The sequence below is a fragment of the Sarcophilus harrisii genome, chromosome 2 (genome assembly GCF_902635505.1).
Source record: "Sarcophilus harrisii chromosome 2, mSarHar1.11, whole genome shotgun sequence".
NCBI lineage: Eukaryota > Metazoa > Chordata > Mammalia > Dasyuromorphia > Dasyuridae > Sarcophilus > Sarcophilus harrisii.
Genome location: NC_045427.1, coordinates 244,138,560 through 244,158,493, shown reverse-complemented (window position 1 = coordinate 244,158,493; position 19,934 = coordinate 244,138,560). Strand labels below are relative to the sequence as shown.

The following is a 19,934-nucleotide window of genomic DNA, read 5'->3' as shown; positions in this document are numbered from 1 at the left end:
ACCACAAACTTTAATAAAAGTTCATTGAGGGGTTGGGATCACTGGTACAATGAAGGTGAATGGAGTATTTGACAGACTGCAGTGGGAAGGTTAAGCCACAGGTAGATGCATAGGATGATAAGGGGTCTTGGAATTATTTCAAAGTGAAGATTGGTAGATAGGACTAAGGAAGTCTAGTTGAAGTCTATGGTATCATGATCACTGACTTCAAATATATGAAGGATTGTCATAAATTTACCTTCCTTGGTTCCAGATGACAGATCTCTGAGTAATAAATAAGTAGACCTCAGAAGAGCATTGTATTTGGGTTTGAAAAATGCCCTAATAATTGGGACTTTCAAAAATGAAATAAGCTATTTTAGGAAGAAGGAAATTTCTATTATAGAAACTCTGATACAGGGAGAAAATTCAGGGATTCCACTTTTGTCACACACTATTTTTGTGACTTTAGTCAAGTCACTTAACCACTGTGATTTTCTTTTTTTTTCTCTGAGGACACTAGGTCTCCCTATTTCACCTAGGCTAGAAGTATAACAGCTCCTCAAGAATGATGAGCTTTTACCTGATCAATTTTTTTCTGACTTAGACTGCTAAGATGACCTCCACTCCAAGGGTCCACCATATTGACACTGGACTTAGTGCAGACACTTGAGACTTTAGCTCTCCTGCAGTTTAGAACTCCCTAAACTCAAGCCGTCTACCATGTCAGCCTTCCTAGTAGCAGGTTCTATAGGAATGCAGCATCATACCTAAGAAATAAGCTGCATTTTCTTGATCTGTAAAATGAGGAGATTCAACTAGATGTTGCCTCAAATCCTTTCTAGTTTTAATTTATTAAGCTATGGGGTCTTCAAGGATGGTTGAGCACTTCTCAAGGATCTTAGAAAGGATTCTTGTTCAGTTATGCATTGCACCTCTGAGACCACTTACCATTCTGTAATTATGTAAAACTCACTTGATCTTCAGAAATGGCCAGGAGTGGAAGCCAATGGAAAGTGAATGGGAGCCTCCTTGTCATAAATGGACCGATCAATCTTAGTTCTGTGACAAATACCACAGGAGCATATGAAATTGGAATTGTTTCTATATCCCTGCCAGCAGTTCATCAGCAAACCCAGACTGCATTGCTGCCCCATCTATTTTGCATTTCAAATGAATTGATGAAATATTCATGGAAGAAGGATGGGATTCCATTTCGTGGTGATAGTGATTGGAGGGTAGAATGGGGTAGGATGCAGGGGGGTGGGGGGTGGGGGAGGATAGCCAAGACAGTGACTCCCAACATTAGTTCCCAGGCTAGCAAATGTATTCATTTGATATGCAAGGCAGTTAGATTGCTGAACCATAGCTAGAGATGTTACTGTGTAAAGCTATGCAGAGCCTTGCTCTGAATACAGCTCAGCTCATTCTCCTTTCCTTTGCTTCTTCATCTTAAGCCTCATCCCTGATCACTCTCAGTCTCCAACAGTTTCTCCTTTCATCTGAGAAGTTTCTGTCTATTCACTGGGCTACTTTGAGAAACCTCTAAATATTATTAAATATTTTTATATATAATATATTGATATATGAAACATGATAAATATAAAATATTATTAAATATTATAAGAAGAGCTTAAATTTCTATAGCTTAGTGAGACTTACAAAGCAGTTATCCTACAAAAGACAAAAGTCTTGGGAGGCAGATCCATTATTATTATCCCCATTTAACAGATAAGACTGAAAATGAGACATTTCCTGGGATTTTCCTAAAGTCATACAGGTAATAAGTGGCTGATCAACAAGGTGGTTTTCGGATGGTAGGTCCTGGGGTCTTTCCATTATACTATTAAATCTCCATAGAGACTCATTTGAGGATGTTTTTGCTTCTTTGCTCATATTAATAATAAATACAAATAGCTAGTATTTATATGGTTAAGTTTTGCAAAGCACTTTACAAATATCACCTCATTTTATTGTCACAGGAACTCTCAGGTAGGTGGTTTTAGGATCTTCCTTTTATAGATAAGGAAATTGGCCCAGAGTCACATAGTTATTAAGTGTCTGAGGCTGCATTTAAAATGAAGCCTTCTTGATTCCAAGTCCAACACTCTGTCCACTGTACTACCCAATTGCCCCTTTGAGTTGAGAGCATTCAAAGGATGTCTTAGACTGATACCTTAAAGATGCATTTATTTCAAAACCCTTCCAAAATAGAAAAGAACACAGAAAGCAGAAGAATATTCAGAAGTGGAGCTGGGAATATCAGGCCTGTGAGGGAAATGAAATAAATGGAAATGGAGCAAGAATGAAATGAAGAATTGTTAAAACAGGATTATAAAATTAGGATCAGGTGGGATCTTGGAGGTCGGTTTGGAGCCCTCCTCAATTTACAGACAAGAAAATTGTGACCTGGTTTAAGAGACTTAGCTAAATTCAAATTCCTTAATCTTTACAATATAGAAAACTAGTTCCAGATCAAGGACCAGATTCCATCCCTCTGGATTCAAACACATGGGATTGTATATTTAGAGTTGGAAGGGACTGAGGGACTCCATTTAGTCCAATCTTCTTATTTTCCAGATGATGAAATGAAGGTCCAGGAAGACTGACTTCACATAGGTAGCAAGCATTAGAGATGAGATTTGAATCCACACCTTCTGTCTCCATAGCCATTTTACTTTCTGCTATTCAGGGGTTCTATTCATTCATTCAATCAAGCAATAAAAGCTTCTTTTTAAAATACCGGCTATGTGTAGGCATTGCGCAAAATGCTGAAGAAACAAAAACAGGCTAAGGAAAGACCATGCCCTCAAGAAACGTATCACATAATGAGGGAGACAACATGCAAATAAATATGCAAAGATATATACAGAACACATAGGATATAATTAATGGAAAGAAGACACTAAAATGCAAAGGGACTAGCGAAGGCTTCCTGTATAAGATTAGATTTTTATTGGGACTTAAAGGAAACCAAGAATATCAGTAGTCAGAAAAGTGGAGAAAGAGCATTCCAGGCAAAGGGGCCACCCAGAGAAAATAAGAACCAAGAGATGGAGTATTTTGTTCACGGAACAACAAAGACGCCATTGTCAACAGATCAAACCATATTTGTCAGAGATTAAGGTGAAAAAGACTGGAAAAGTTGGAGGGGACGGGGTTATGAAGGGCTTTGAATGCCAAAAAGAGCATTTTTATATTTGATCTTAAGAGGCAATAAGGAACCATTGGAGTTTATTGAGTAAGGGTGTGACATGATCAGAACTGCACTTAAGGAAAATTACTTTAGTGATTGAATGGAGAATGGAGTAGAGTAGGGAGAGACCCGAGACAGGTAGATCCCCCAACAGGCTATTGCAAATACTTCCATTACTATCACCACTACCACTACCATTTATATAGCATTTACTATGTGTCAGTCTCTGTGTTAAGTACTATAAACTTTTATTTAGTCCTCACAACATCCCTGGGAGGTAAGTGTTTTTATTATATGGTATGTGATTTTGATGTAATACTATTATATTTTAAGAAAAAAATAAAGAAAAGCCCAGGAAGACATTGTTACAAAATGAAATGAGCAGAACTAGTAAAACATTTTACACAATAATAGCAATGTTGTTATGACAATCAACTGTGAAAAATTAGCTACAGATCAATATGATGATTCACAATAGTTCCAAAGGACTCATGATGAAAAATGTTTTTCACTTCCAGAGAGAGAACTGATGAACTTGATGCAGATTGAAACATCTTTTCTTTCACAATATGACTAATGGAAATATGTTTTGTATGACTTCGTATGTATTAATTTGTGTCATATTTCTGACCTTCTTAAGGGTAGGGGGTGAGCAGGAAGAAGAAAATTGGAACTCAAAATAATTTTTTAAAGGGTCAGAGGCTACAGAGAGGTCAAAGAATGGAAATAAAGAAAATGCCATTGGATTTGGCAACCAAGAGATCATTAGTAAAAGTGGAAAAAGCCATTTTGGAGGAATAATAAGGCTGAATGCCATATTGTAAGAGGTTAAGAAGAATGAGAAGAAAAGAGAGGCACCTATTGTAAACAGACAGCCTTTGGGAAGAGTGTAGTTACAAAAACAGAAGAGATAGGATAATGGAAAAAGTGTAGTTACAAAAGCAGAAGAGATATAGGATAATAGTGGTGATGCAAGGACCAAGTAAGTTTTATCAGGATAAGACCTTAGGAATTTTGTGGTCCAATAATAGGATTCTGTTCAGTTTTGTTGATCAATCTTGGCTGTGATCCTCTATCTTTTACCTTCTCTAATACTATATTCCCAGCTTGCCACTACTTTATGGTAGTGGCTGCTAAATTGTGTGTGATCTTCACATGGCTCCTCAATACTTGAATATACGCTTCTGACTATTTATGGTATTTTTTTATTTGACCTGAAAGCTCTGGCTTTGTGTCTATAATGTTTTGGGGAGTTTTTATTTTGGGGTTTCTTTTAGGAGGTAACAAGTAGATTCTTTTCATATCTCTGATTATAAGAGAGCTAGGCTGTTTTTCTATAAGATTTCTTGATATATGATGTCTAACTCATGATGAAACATGCTATCCACTTCTAGATAAATAACTAATGGACTCAGAATACAGATTGAAGCATATTTTCTTCTCTTTTTCTTCCATTTTTTCTTTTTTTGGAAATGGCTAACGTGGGAATTTTTTGTTGTTTTTACCATACATTTTTTGCGATTTTGAGTTTTGAGATTCCTCCAAAGATCCTTAGACCTTCATTGCCTGTCAAAGATAGAACCTAGTAACAGAGAGACTCTGGTGCTGTTTGACAAGAGAACTTTGGATAATATTCATCTTTAATACTTCATTTTTTGTTCACTCTTATGCTTAGCCCATACCAGCTGCCTTGCTCCCCTAAGGATGACTTTATTTTGAGGGATCTTTGATGATTAGTGGCTGGCTGATTGATCTCTCTGGTCTGCTACCCACACATGAGTGCCCTCCTCCATCTCCCCTGCCTTTCCAGTCCCACTTAACATTTTGTCTTCCCTTATTAGAATGGAATCACCTTGAGAATAAAGACTGTATTATAATCTTGATTTTATTTCCTCAGTGCTTAGAACAGTATCTGACACATGATGGTAAGTGCTTAATAAATTCTCCATCTTTATCCTCTATATAAGATTGAGAGGAGGGTGGAGAAAGAGAATAGGGAAAGAAGTTTTTTCCTGCAGGGGAAGGTGAGAAAGGAAGAAGGGAATGGCAATGGATAGGACTTCTGGCCTTTTTCCTATTCCAGTTGCTCCAGAGATCCATTCTGCTTTCTGGCTCTCTCTCCTTCTGGAGCCACAGGCCCCTGGAAAGGGAGCTCATTAGTGCCAGGTGGCACACATCAGGGAGAGCAGCTTCCCACACACCATCAGACATGTCAAGATGACTTGTTGGGGCCCAGCATCCTCAATTACTCCATTTGAGCACCGTTCCCTGAAGCGTGGAAGAGCTCTGAGAAGTCAGCGTGCTATCTGGGAAATGGAAGTCTTTGCATATGTGTTCCTGGCTCCAGCCTTCCACATTCTCTTAGTAAGACAGCCCCTAAGCCACAGCCTTCCTGCTGGATGCTTAACTGCTTATTTAACCAGCTTATGTGAAGTGGGGCAGAGAATCACTAGTTGGGCCCAATCAGGAGGGGAACCACTCCCCTGGTTAATCTGCTGCCCAGGGGTGTTCAGACAAATGAACTTTTTTGCAACTGCAGTCAGACCTCCCCATGGCCTAGGAGGAGGGGGTGGGCAGGGAACAGCCGAGCACACCGAGTAGGTGAGAAGGGTTTGCTTTTGATCTAACAAGGCTACCCAGAAGCAGGTGCACATCAAGCTTCTCTGCAGATCCCTACTTGGGCTTGTGTAATCACCCAGGAGCACTTTGCCTTTTTTTTTTTTAATGTTTTTCCTCCTCCCTGTCCTCATTTTACCTCCTGAGTCCCCCTTCACCTGAAACATAATTTATGTTCGAGGACATGAAGAGAATAACAATAGGGCATTTTTTTTACATTGCTGGATCCAAAGAGCTCTACTGAGAAATTATTCCATTTGACTGGGGAAGCCGAAACCTTCCAGATCACTCCAGTCTCTCCCCCTTCAGATTCTACCCTGGGGAACAGAGGGACAATAGAGTGAGGAATCACTTTTCACCAAATATGAATTGAAATCCAAATTATTTGACTTTCCACAATGTAAAGAATCAAGACACAAGAGAATAGAATATAAGCTCCCTGAGGGTAAATTACCTCTTTTTGTTTTTGTGTCTCTAGCACCTAAAGCAGGGCCTGGAACATAGCAAGTACCTAATAAATACTTATCATTGGTGAAGAGAGGATACTAAGGAGAAACTCTTTTTTTGAAAGTATGCATGACCATGAGGCAGCAAGGTGGCTCAGTGGATAGAGCACTAGCAAACCAAGAAGACCGGAGTTCAAATCAAGCCTCAGACATTTACAAGCTACCTGACCTAGTCTTCTCAACTGTGAAAGTGCTCATAATAGCACTTACTTCCCAGGGTAACAAACAAGAGAACATTTGTAAAGTGATAAGTTTTATAGTTGCTTAATAATAAATAATAATAAATTTTAAATGCTTAATAAATAAGCTTCTTTCCCTCTTCCAGGCAACCCATGTTGGACCTAGATTGATGTTATATGTCTTCAGTCTATCATCTCCGTAACACTGAACAAGGATATGTTATGCTAATGCTGGTTGAATAAAATTAATTGAGATCAAGCATTATGTTATCTTTCCTATATTAAAGAGAGAATTTGCTCTTTATATTTTGGATAAGAAAGTCTATTTAGAACTAGAATGGACTTTAGAACTCATATGTCCAGTCTCCCCACTTTACAGATGGGAAAAGGGAGGCTCAGGGAGGTTGTGACTTGCTCAGAGTCTCCTAGCCAGTAGGAATACGAGAAAGGGTTTGAATAGCCCAAGTCCAGAACTCTATCCACTATGTCACAGTAATTCTAAAATTACCTGCTTATCATGAACACATACACTCAATTCTTTCCAACCTTAGACCTGACAACCAGCCTTGAAACTTCTGGTTCTATGTTATAGAATCATTGGGTTTTAAAACTAGAAATGCTTTTAATGTTTTGTTGTTGTTTGTTTGTTTGTTTTAGGGCATAGATGTCAAACATACATCTGCTGCCTGCAATTTGTATGCTTCCTACCAGATTAAACTGTAATTGAAAAATATTTACCTAACCAAATAAAAATACAATAGATGATGTTAATATGGGGTTTTCTAAGCCCAAACGCAGCCCTTTATGTGTGATATGTGTGATCCTTATGTGGATACAAGAAATGCTAATAATCATTTTTACTGGAGTGTGATACCGCTGATTTAGAATTTGCCTCTCAAGTTAGAGGTGAGGAAAATGAGACTCTGAGGCAGAGTGATTTGCCTGGGGTCACTCAGCTCATTAATGGAAGAGCTAGTATTTAAAATCTTATATCTCTTCGTATTTTGATCAAGGCTCTCCCTATTAGAGCAGAGCTGCCTTTCTATTAAAATCAGTTATGCAGAGACTTGCCCCTAAAGTACTGGACTCAGTCCAGGTTGAAGGCCATCACAAAGGTTGACAACTTCCAAGAAAAAGAGGAAAAGAGTTTGAGATAAAAGCAGCTATGGAAGAGAGATGGAATCATCTACAAAGCTCTTCAGCTGAGGGTCAAGTATAAAAGTATTTTCTTGATGACTTGAAATCATATATTTTAATATGTAATTCTTTACACATAGAATGTTCCTTAAGTTCCTACATTACACTGAATCGAAATAAACCAATTATAAATGTCAAGATGCTTAATCTTCTAGTCTTACCCAAACATCCCATGAAAGATTCCCATACTCCCATCATCTAAGTATCCTGATTACATCCTTTTCCCTCTGGCCATTTAGTCATTTCATCAGGCTCCCAGTAATGTTATTAGCCATTAAATGTGTAGCACAAAGGAATAAGATCTTTCAAAGAAAATAACTGAAAATAAATTCAATTGAGTAACAACGATTTGGTCTTTGTCCAGCCCCAGAGCCAACAGAAGCTAAAAACAGATTTCTGAAGAAAATTTATGGGAACAAGATATGCTGATTCCAAGCTAGATAGAAGCAGAATACAATGGCAGGAACATTGTAAGGCTCTTATAGAAGGCAAACCGGGAGCAGGACTCTCTCCACTCACATCCCTTTCCCTTTCCCATAACTAGCACAAATAACCTTGCTTAAAGCTATAGGGCTAAGGAGAGGGGGAAATTTCTTATTGACTGTGTACTTCCCCCTCATTCCATCTACAGGCTCCTCATGACATTTTCCCAATCTCTCTAGATTCTCCTACAACTGTTGTCATTAAACCATTAAATACCCTATTAATCTAAATGCATCAAATATGGACAAAGGTGGATGAAACCAACAGGTCAAGCAGGAACCAAATCACTGTGGGTTACTGAGAACCTGCTCAGGGTCCAGCCTTCAGCCAGGATCAGGGAATCAAGTCCAAATCTGGAAACAAGAGGAAATAAAATTACTATAGGCAGATACTAAGTCAAATCAGTAGATCTGAGCATCACTCCATCTCCCTGCAATGTCTTTTCCTAGTAATTCCTGAAAAGTGCTCATTAGTGTTTTTATTCTTATATCAATTATATTTCCCAATGTATTTCCCCCTTTTTACTTCCTATCCTTTTTCTAATGAGTCACTTCTTATAACAAAGAATATTAAAGAGGGGAAAAAGGTCAATATAACTAACCAACATATGAACTAAGTGAAATACTCTGTGCAGTTCTCTACAGTCATAATTCCCCAACTATTGTGTTGGTTTTCAGACATTTTTCAGTGATGTCTGACTCTTAGTGTCCTCATTTGGAGTTTTCTTGGCAAAGGTCATTGGAGTAATTTGCCATTTCCTTCTCCTGCTCATCTCACAGATGAGGAAACTGAGGCAAACAGGGTAAGTAACTTGCCGACAGTCACACAGCTAATACTATCTGAGGCCAAATTTGTACTCAAGAAGCTAAGTCTTCCTGTCTCCCCCTAACTCTATCCACAGTACCACTTAAATATCCAGACAACTAAATTCCCATGAGTAAATTAAGGAACTTTCAGTTTTTGTCAGAAGGGAAAGGAATAGAGCTGAAGGACTTTCTGCAGGAAATAAATAGCAATAATGATAATGTCAGCAATAATAATAATAACATATTTCTATACAGATCATGCATTTAGAGCTGGAAAGGACTTTAGAATCTATCCAGTCTAATGCCCTAAGTTTCAAGTAAAGCCAAGAAAGGTTTAATAACCTGCCTCAGTCACTCATATAATAACAGAGACAGGATTTGAATCCATGTCCTCTGACCTTGTTCTTTGTATATCATAGTATACAAAATATTTTTTTTACTACAGCCCTGAGACATAAGATAGTAGTATGCGTTTCCATGAGACTTCTTCCTATTCTTCCCTTTTCTTCAAGATTAATCACTCTTTGTAATTTTAAGGCTTCCCTTCAATTTCCCCCAAGATGTTTTCATCTTGGAAAGTCAGACATCAGCTTTCTGAATAGTCTTTATTATTGGAAGAGAAGCTAGGTGAATTGAAGATGACCAAAGGCTGGTCACTTCTTCAGGTTCAGCTAGATTCACCAGCCAGGTATTCTCCTAGAGCAAGCAAACTGAAAGTTCCAGGAAGACAAATTGCTTCAGCATGAATAGGGATTGCTGGATAGTAGACCGAGCTTGCAAAGCCCAGGAGAAAAGTCAGGGGCTGAAACATTCAGTCCTCAAACCTCCAAGCATAGGATTAAATTTACCTCTTGGTCTCTCTAGGAGACATCCCGAGGGTTCACAGTCCTCTGAGGAAACAGATTTTCCAGCTTGGCTTGCAACCCCTGAAAATCTCGAAGATCCTGTAGAATCCTGAGATCCCAATTTTCCCAGCAGATCTTCCCCTGATTGACCTAGAATGTAGCATTATCAGAAAACTTAGAAATTCATTGGTTCATTCATCCATCAGTAGACTAAGCTCTTTAATTTGTTATGTCTGGCACTCAACTGGTAGTCAGTGAGAGCTAGAAAAAAAGGGAGATGCAGTTTATAATCTCGTATTGATGAATTAACTGAAAAATAGACTTTCCAAGCTGAATCCTGGTATATTTGTGTGTATATCTGAAGTAAATAAGGGTAATATAAAACCTTTTCCAGGTCAGTATAGGAAGGATTTCTGTAGGAGGCTGAGATCAGAGGCATAAGCTTACAGGATGAGGGGAGGATTGATGAGGCTAGGAATCAGTATGAGACAAACAATTGCTGGGTTAGGAGAGACAACAGAGGATCTGGAATGTGCAGTGTGGATGTGAACCAGACATAGCTGTACTTGGCTTCTGAAGGAGTCTGCCATGTTAATGATCCTAGGGGCGAAGCAATTTTACCTGCCCTTCCGTGGAGTCCAGGAGGTCCTTGTACTGATAAATCGGGACTGTTCTGCTCTTTGGCTCCTAGTCCACCTATTAGGGAAAAGTCAATTGGAAACAAGTGGGATTTTATTTCTTAGTTCATTAGGAAACCTGGGCTGGGGATTTTCTACTCACACACTTACACATATAGGGTCTCTACTCTCAGGATTTCATGTTCTGATGGGGAGACACGGCTCATATCCTCAATGAGCTTTTAGTGTGAAGTGATAATCACAATACTTGGGGGTCTCTTGTACTAAAGTGGAGTGAGGAGACATGGCCATTTTCCTCAGAGACCTTCTGTTCTAATAAAGGGAGACACAGGCTGATGTTAAGGAGTCTATTTAGTGAGATACTGAGTGTGACTAAGACCAGAGAGCAGCAAGGCACCTTGCTTTCTCTATCTGCATTGAAACTGACTTTTATTAAAGCTGCTCTCTGTATCCTATTCTCTGTCTGCATCTCAGCAGAGAGAGGGAGAAAGGAATAGGCTGGAGCCCAATCCCTAGTGCTAAGAACCATCCATCAGAGATAGTTTGAGAAAGTTAGATACTAGACCCCTTGACTAGAAATGCCATATATGACCCTTAGCCTGATCATACAAATCTCTGAGCTGGTTATATAGGGAAAACTGAAAGGCATAGATATGGGGTTCATGGGACTCCTGGGGAGAAATTCTGATAAAAAAAATACTTGCTTGCCCTGAACGCATAGGTTTGCCAATTCACTACTTAAACACTGTGGAAATCTAATTTGTGTAATTAAATCCTATTTAATATACACTAGGGGAATCCTGGAATGAATAATTTTATAAATCTAATAATGATCCTTTTGCTGAGCTGTTTTATTTTAGATTTTGGACCACTGAGTTTGCTTAAAACAAGGTGTACCTTACCCTGATCTATCTGCCTCAGCCTCCTTTCACTTCTTAATGGAACAAGCTAGTGACAGCGAGAAAGTCCCCTGAGGTCTACAGTCATCTCAGCTCTTGATCAAACATCCTTCACTGCATTGATTTCTATCTGATGCCAGGCCTCCTTTCCCCACCCCCAGACTCTGTCAGTAATAAGCACCAGGATTGAGGGGGTTGCTGCTTTCTCCCACCTTTGCTATAGGCAACCGCCAATGCCTGATCCCTCCAGCTGTTTTCTTTAGGAATAGGGGCGAACAGCTGGAAGAAAGTGGGGTGCAAGAGAAAGAGACCAAAGGTGATAGTTCAAGAGGAAAAAAGGCAGGAATGGTGGAACAGCATCTTTCCCCAAGGATGGTGATAGATCCTAGCTGTCCTGTGATGTCTAAGCTGAATCCTGCCAATTAAACCACAGACCTGGAGTCCTGCACAAGACCGAGGGAGAGAAAAAAATAACAGGCTTCCCTGCAAACAGTCATATAGAAAGACAGTTAGGTTCAAAGTCTGTCCTTAGCCAGCTTTATACTTTTTTTTCATCTTCTTTGTTTTTCCTCTCCCCACCCCCTGCAAGGTTTTCAACTCTAATCTCATTGCTTGTGTCTCTTGGAATCGGCATCTCTATCCATCTCGGCATCTGATCTCCGACCTTCCGTCTGCGTTGAAAGCTGGCTGCTGTGGCCACCAGCCAATCAGGAGGACGGACACCTGCCAAGGTCATCTCCACCAAACCTCCTTGATGGGGGCCCCCCCTCTCCTCCCTCCTCCCAGAAATGCAGCTGCCTCCAAGGTCTGGCCTAGAGTAAGAAAGGGATGTGGCTCTTTGAGGGGCTACCACGCAACAAGCTGACTGAGGAAGCAGCTGCCAGACGCGACAATTCCTGCATTGGTCCAAGGCAGGGACAGCCCTATCTGTCAATGGTATTTATTAGCAGGAGGGCTGGTGAAGACGTAGTGCAGAAATCAGTGACAGGCAGATTAAGCTTCTCCTCCCCGCCCCAATCTCACCCCCTCCAGGGCTCAGTAAAAGGCAATATGGTATAGTGGCAGAGAAAGTGTACTGAACTGGCTCTCAAAAGATACTCAAACTGTGTGACACTGGGTAAGCAAATGTCTTCTCTGTGCTGCAATTTCTTCAGCTGCAAAATGAGCAGTCTAGTTTTGATGGTCTCTGATATCCCTTCCTGCTCTAATATTCCACAACTTTTATTTCCTCTTACATGTTCCCAGGGAAAGAAATCTCACCCTGTCCCATTCCAATCCTGATATCTGAAGGCAAGGACTATATCCTGAAGATCCTGGTACCCATTACAGCATCTGTTATTCACAGAATGTCCGAGTTGAAGGGACCTCAGGGATAATATAATTCGATTGGATTATGCACAATTAGTGATCATTCAATCTTTACCCAAAGACCCTGCTACTAGGAGGATAATCCACTATCTACTGAGACAGTCCATTACACTCATGGATGGTTCTAATTGTTAAGGAACTTTTTCTTCTCATAAGCAAGTTTAACTTCTATAATTTCCACCCAGATCAAGTCCTTAATCCTCTGAGCAAATAAATAACCCATAAACTCTTTGACCTCTTCCATAAATATATGCAAGCCAAAATACCTGGATATCCCTCTCTCCCAGGCTCTCTAGGGAATCCATCCTGTCCTCTGTCTTCTTTCTGGCCAGGAAGACTAGAAAGAGCAGGTAAGCCTGGCTCTCCTGCCTCCTCCCAGACAGGCACCGGGGGCCTGGTGTTCTCATGAAGAAATGGATCAAATTTCAACACATGAGCTAAGAGAGAAGAGAAAGGTTCTTGGTCACCATTCTTCAGAGAGGGCTGGAAGAAAGACAGCTTATACACTGGGGTCCTAGGGGAAGCTAGTGAGGAAGAATAAGGTATGAGGCTACACAATAGGGCTACCTACAAATGATGGAAGAGGGATGGGAATTGGGATCTCTGGGAGCCTGCTCTAACTCGTCACTATAAACAAATCACTCAAACCCCTCTGGACCTCAGTTTCCCCATCTATAAGAGGAGAACAATTTTCTCTGAACCCTATTGCTTTATAAGAAAAGTACAGCAGATAGGAGAGCCTTTTATTCATTTGGAGGGAGGTTCTATATGAAGGCAAAATGTGTTGAGAATTGGGCAAAGGTAACCATGTGGGTAGCCTGGGATGCTATAAGGCAAGGAGATAGGATATAGGTCAGGGAGAAAAGAAGTCTCATCAAGTCTCATTTCATACTTTTGCTCTCCTCCTGTTTGGGGTGGGAGAAAGTTTCAGGTCCCACTTATTCAAAGAGTGTGACTTTCCTAAGAGAAATGTCTCTGAGATAAACACTGACCCACTCAGCCCCTACTCATTTGGAACTTTGAGAAGTTCCCCAAATGGGTTCAAGTTATTAGGTGTGTGATCCTGGAAAATCAGCTGTCTGATTTCTGTCTGTTTCTCAATTTCTCAATCTGTGACATGTGGATAATAATAAACATCTACTTCATGGGGAAATTGTGAGAATAAAATACGATTATGTAAGAGTATTGCAAAACTTAAAGCAGAATATGAAAATGATTTGCAATTGTTTTGTTATTATTACTCACTCTGAATGAATTCCTCACAGGCCTGGCTGGCCAGCTGGTAAATGGTGGCAAGGGACTGAGGTTCTCCCTAAGAAGCAAACATTATTATTTTTGCTTGATACAACAGTATGATAATTTAATCTGCAGAGAATTTGAAAGCTAGGCTAAGTTAGTGAGCCATAAAAGTTTAAAATGGGCACTGCTGTGTGAGGAATAGCAGAAATACCCAGATAATAATGACCTTTTTATTATTGGTATGCATTACACATGGAAATCTGGGGTGAGCAGTAGTGGGGTCTAAGAGAATTGGACATGAAGTCAAAAAGTCTACGTTTTCATTCTTATTAGTTTTGTGGCTTTTGGCAGATCACCTTCTTTTTCTGGGCCTTAGTTTTCTCATCTATAAAATGGGGAAAAGGACACTACCCTTGCCCATCTCATGGGTTTCTATTATTTAGTGTATGGTAGTCATGAACAAAGTGGTGGAAGTAAAGTGCTTTGAAAAAGGTAGTATTTTATAAACTGTACTATAAATTGTAGACTGTTTATTATTGTTATTGTTCTGATTACTACCACTACTAACAACAGCTGACAATGCATGATTTTTGCATGCCCTGAGAAATGGCATGCAGCACAAAATCTGGATTGTAAGGCAGGTATAACCTTCTGGAGGACTGCTGACTAGAAATGGAACAGAATAGAAAAAGAAACTCACTTTCTCTCCTCGCTCTCCTTTGGGTCCAGGAAGTCCCTGAACAGGAAGGAAGGAAACAAAGACACACATCATTATCAGAATTCTCAGGAATCTGAAAGGAAATAAGAAGAAAACTGAGAATGTCTGGGTCTGACTCTCACTCAAGGTAACTGCAGCTATGCCCTGGGTCCCTGGCTAGCACTGGATGTATCCTAAGTTCTTGCTCTTTTTGTGGATGTGAAGGACTCATACTGGGAAACCCATATCCTAGCACTCTTTATACAGTGCTGCAGCTTTTTCAGGCTCAGTCTAATGTTTCCTGGATGGGAATGGAGACAGACAGACAGACAGAAGCAGATAGAATGTAGGTAAGCCCACGGTCAAAGGCTTGGAGAGTGTGAGCATTGCTCATAAGCATTCCTGTGTGTGCTCTTGCAAGTAGGTAAATACACAGAAAGAAGCTGGGAACGTGCTAAACACTGTGCCTTGGGTTTGGATGTGGCTCTGTAGGCGTACGTGAGAATATGAGCACAGGTCTGCAGCATCCAGGTGAGGGGCCACTGTGTGGATGTGTATTTGAGCACAGAGGCACAGAGAGGTTTGGATTGTGCAACACTGTACAGCCATTCTAGCTGCTCTCCTTGCCTTAGCCTAATTCAAGATTTCAGGAAATTCTTGATTGGCACAAAGAAGCTGAATTTTGGGGGGGAGGGGAAATGGGCAAGATAGGCAAAGAACATGGGGAAATCTTGAAATATTAGATTCTCTTCAAGGTGTAAGGACAGAGGCTGAGAGGTGACGTGACAGAGGGATAAATAGTAAGCCTTCAATTCTGTAGAGTAGAATGAGGGGTCTTTCTTTGAATGAGAAAGAAATCAATTTAAGAAAAATAAAATGCTATTTCATGCAATTGGAAATCAACTCAGGGGCTCAGTACTTCCACAATTTACAGATGAAATGCAAACAGCTTCAAATAAAATTTACTAACATTTCCGTCTCTCTTATCTTTATATTTTCCCAGAGCCCTGAACGTTAGGTCCTGATAGACACTTAAAAATATATTTATTGAGTGAATGGGCTGGTAATGAAGGGCAGTCAGGGGGGATTTATCGATATTCCCAACCTTCAGAGAGGAAGATTCAGAAGAACAGCACAACCTCCTCAGGTTATTTGGTCTTCCCCTCCTTCACTGATTCCCCATTATAATGCAAAGTTTTAGGGACCTTACTGGCACTGCTGATATTCTGCCATTTGCTTTTCCCACTGGGTACTCAATGTCAAAGCTGGACCACAGATGCAGGACACAGTGGTTCTTGCAAACCTCAGGCCCAAAAGTTCATTTCTGCACAAACTACCCTCTTCCCCCCCTGGAGGCATCCAGAGAGAAGCCAGTCTCCAGAGGAGGAACTTTACTCACAGGGCACTTTGCCAAGATCAGACAAGCTGCTGACTCCAGGTAAAGTCTCCCCTCCCTGCTGGGCATTTACTGCATGAGCCAGGGGCCTCTGGTGCCCGCACAGCAGGGGCAACTGGGACTGCTGCAGGGTATAGGACTTAGGCGGAGCCATCCAGCATTCTAACCCAAGAGACAAAGTGGAGGATGCCTTCCTCCCAGCCCGCTGTGTCCAACCACGAGATACAGAATGGCAGTGAGTCTTGCTGATGTATCATCTTGTTATAAACCCAAGGACTAAGTCCAGTCTAGCCGGGTCTGTTCCTCTTTAAATAAATCTGGAATATACAATTCCAAGCTTTTGTTAACAGTTACACTGGGGGTAGAGGACTGATGTTTTTCTTTACCAAAAAAAAGTCTTTTAAAGAGAAATAGCTGAGGTTATAAAAATGGGATTTTCCCCCCAAAATTGCTTTACATATCTGTTTTCTATAACCCATACAAGGAGGCACATCCATGAAATTTCAGCAACATCCACACTCTTCTACTCTCTCAAGTCCCAAGGCCACAGCAGAAGCTCATCAGTCCTATACTCACAGTGGGTCCCACGTCTCCAGGGGGGCCCTTCTCCCCATTGATGCCTCTGGCGCCAGCTATTCCCTGAAAGCCCTGCAAAGAGGAGCAGACACCGAGACGTTTCAGTCTGCTCTTGCAGCAGAGGACTTCGGGTCTAGCCCTCTATACCACTATATGGTCCAAGTCTTGTTTGGGATTCTTCTTCCTAGCTCAAGAACCCAAAAGAACTCACCATTGCCTATGGGGATTTTGTAGCATGGTATTCAAGGCTCTCTTTAGACTAATCCAACCCTATTCTCTGTTCTCTTACATGAACTTTTTGTTTCATCTAAGTCAGTCTTTTCATTGTCCTTAGACATAAATCTCAGTTTTCTGGTCTGTAATATGGGTAGGTAGGTGTGGATGGGCTGCTCTATGGCACACTCTATCATGTGAAATCAGTAGCATGTTCATTCCCATCTTTACACCTTACTTTTTTTTACACTGCTTTCCCTCTCTATAATGTTTTTCCCTTCTGCCCCAAATTTGCCCATTATTCAAGGTCTGTCTCAATTGTGGCCTTCTCCATGAAGGCTTACTGGGCTAGAGAACTACTCTCCTATACCACAATGGCATGAAATCAAGGACATATATATTTGAAAAAAAATATGTGGAGAGATTGGGTAGTGGGAATAAAAGATGGCAAATGGGCAAAGCAACTGGGTTCTGCAGGGGACAAAGCTCCTGAACGCCTAAGGAGAGGACGGTCTTCTCTTCCTTAGGGTCCTCCTAAGTGAGAAACCTTCTGAAGTCCCTGAGGCCAAAATCCATATACTCCCACCTCATAGCCAAGCTCAAAACTGGCACGTGGTAGGAAAATCCTGGTTCCGAAATCCTGGTTCAATTGATTCTTGGGGTCTTATATGGAGGCAGCTCTGACCTTTTCTTATCCTTCTCTGCTTTTCCTCCCATCCCTCCCACTCAAGTCCTCCCTTTCCCCCATAGTTCCACGCACTGGTAAAAAGTGTAATAATTACTTCAATGCTAGTAAATTGCCTAATAATGAACAGCAACAAAAATTCTGATTAGATTTTTAAAGGCCCCAAATTACTTAGGATGCTACAGGAAATTAAAAGTAAGGATGACATCATGGAAAACAATTATTCTCCTTCCCTGAAACCCTCTGCCATATCACCCTAAAAAAGTCTAGATCCTGGCCTGAAGGAACTATGGGGATAACCCTGGGGGCAATGATGGTGTTCTGATGTTCTATTCTTCTGTTCTCGTTTCAAAGTTCTCTGCATAGTGCCCCCAGCATCCCGGAGGCAAGAAGCCAGAGAAATCCAAGAGAGAAAGGAAAACACTGGAAAGTGTGAAGCTGGGGTGCACAAACTGACAGCCTGTCCACCAAAGTTCCCCTGATCAAGAAGTGACAGGCTGCTACTCACTGAGCAGGGGCTTCATCTCCACCTTCCCCCGGTGCTATGATCCTCAGGACAGGAGGATGGAAGGCATTTGGCTCAAGGCCCCTGGTGCCTTTGTTCTTTTTCCTGTGCCTCCCACTCCAATTACATTATACAAGCAGGGAGGGGAGGGAGATAGAAAGATTCAGAAGAAGAAGCCAGAGGAGAAGGGGAAAGAGAGAGAGAGGCGAATAGGAAGAGGCGGGAAGGGAAAGGGGAAGAGAAGGATGAAGAACAAAAGAGAAAGAAGGGGAAAACAAGAAAGTCAAGCAAAAGGCAAGGGAAAGGAGGAGCTGGAGAAGGGAAAAGGGAAAAAGATGAGGAGAGCAGCAGGAACAGTGAAAAGGAAGAAGGGGAATGGGAAGACAATAAAATGAGGAAGGGAAAACTGTCAGAGGTTTTCTCTTACCCTTGGGCCAGGAGGTCCTGGAAAACCAGCTGTACCTTCAAATCCCCTCATCCCCTGGAAATGAAAATCAGAGTTTAAAGATTAGGCCTGAAATTGGGTTTGGGTAATTCATCCTTAAGGTAGAGAAGAGCTAGGTTAAGGTCCTTGGACACAGATACACACACACACACACACACACACACACACACACACACACACAACCACACAGCATACTCAAGCACACATGCATTTATATAACACATCCTTTGACATTTCACTTCCCAGTTTGAGGGGACCTTTTGAAGGACCACTCTGTGTCAACAACATTTTTACCTTTGGACCTTGGAGGCCGTGTCTCCCAGGTGGTCCCTGATGGCCAGGGTGGCCCTGTAGGAAGAAACCCTCAAAATATGAGTGCAGAGGAAGAAGGGCCAGGACCCCTGAACTCTCTAAGAGCCAGTTGCTCTGAAAGTCCTAGATATGCTTAATGGTAGTAAGAAAGGCCCCCATCTTCCCTTGCCCAATCCCCAGACAAAGCATCCATTCTGCATATAATACCTGTAAGCCTGGATGTCCAATGTCCCCCTTCTCACCTTTGACCCCTGGTGGACCCTGTACAGAAACAAAACTATAGAATTCCTTCCTATAATTGCCCTTGACACTATTTTTGTATGCATAAAAATAATCCAACTTGTTGGAAAATAGGAAGAGAACACATAGGTGGTTTTGTAAAAGGGCTGGAGGGAAGAGGAGGGGAGAAGGAAGGATTACCTACCACTGGTCCCTGAATGGTAAGACCCTGAGTCCCTGGTGATCCCTGCTGGCCTCCAGGGCCCTCTGGTCCTGTCTGTCCAGGTGGACCTGGTTCTCCCTGAGGACAGAGAGGAGATGAAAGATGAAACCGTATCTTTTTTCCCCTGATTCTGCTATAGACCCTCAAAAGCTTCCACCCTGTGTCTGAACCAAAGCTAAACTCTTTAATTCAGCATTTCAAAATCGTCTACAATCTCGGATGCCCACAATGGTCTGATTTTATGATTACAGTTCAAAATGATCCTTCTCCTCAAGTCAGAACACAGATGCCCACAGAAAGGATTCCACTAGAGGCAGCTGGGTGATGCAATGGATAGAGTGCCAGAACTGGCATCAAGAACACCTGATTTCAGATATGGCCTCAAATGCTTGTGCTGGTTGTGTGACTCAGGGCAAATCATTTAACTTTTTTCAATTTCCTCATCTATAAAATGGATGTAAACGCTGTCCCAAAGCCAATTGGTATGTGACTCTCTCCTTATTGGTGGAGATAAAGATCCTCCCCTGGATGAGGTGAAGGACCGAGTTTTCAAGAAAAGAGAGCTTCAGTTCTTGAGTCAGTCCTTGTTTAGGGACTCATCATTTGGGTGCTCCTGGCTTCCAGGTTCAGTAGTGAAGATGGAAGAGGCCAGCCCCACTTAAAACTGCTGAAGAAAAAGATTCTGGGAGGATACAAGAGGATGTTTATCCTA

The 19,934-nt window shown here is 41.3% G+C and overlaps 1 protein-coding gene across 1 annotated transcript in view; it reads right to left on the bottom strand.

Annotated features, from left to right (window-relative positions):
* Nucleotides 1-5,773: 5,773 nt before the first annotated feature.
* Nucleotides 5,774-19,934, bottom strand: part of COL20A1 (collagen type XX alpha 1 chain) — a 68,696-nt gene continuing 54,535 nt past the window's right edge. Inside the window, exons 27-37 of the mRNA XM_031951769.1 lie at nt 19,205-19,300; nt 18,988-19,041; nt 18,763-18,816; nt 18,451-18,504; nt 16,621-16,692; nt 14,652-14,687; nt 13,958-14,024; nt 12,979-13,149; nt 10,429-10,503; nt 9,811-9,957; nt 5,774-8,509 (exon numbers count right to left, since the gene is read on the bottom strand). Coding sequence (XP_031807629.1) covers nt 8,490-8,509; nt 9,811-9,957; nt 10,429-10,503; nt 12,979-13,149; nt 13,958-14,024; nt 14,652-14,687; nt 16,621-16,692; nt 18,451-18,504; nt 18,763-18,816; nt 18,988-19,041; nt 19,205-19,300 — 846 coding nt within the window. The 3' untranslated portion in view covers nt 5,774-8,489. The remainder of the gene's footprint in view (nt 8,510-9,810; nt 9,958-10,428; nt 10,504-12,978; nt 13,150-13,957; nt 14,025-14,651; nt 14,688-16,620; nt 16,693-18,450; nt 18,505-18,762; nt 18,817-18,987; nt 19,042-19,204; nt 19,301-19,934) is intronic.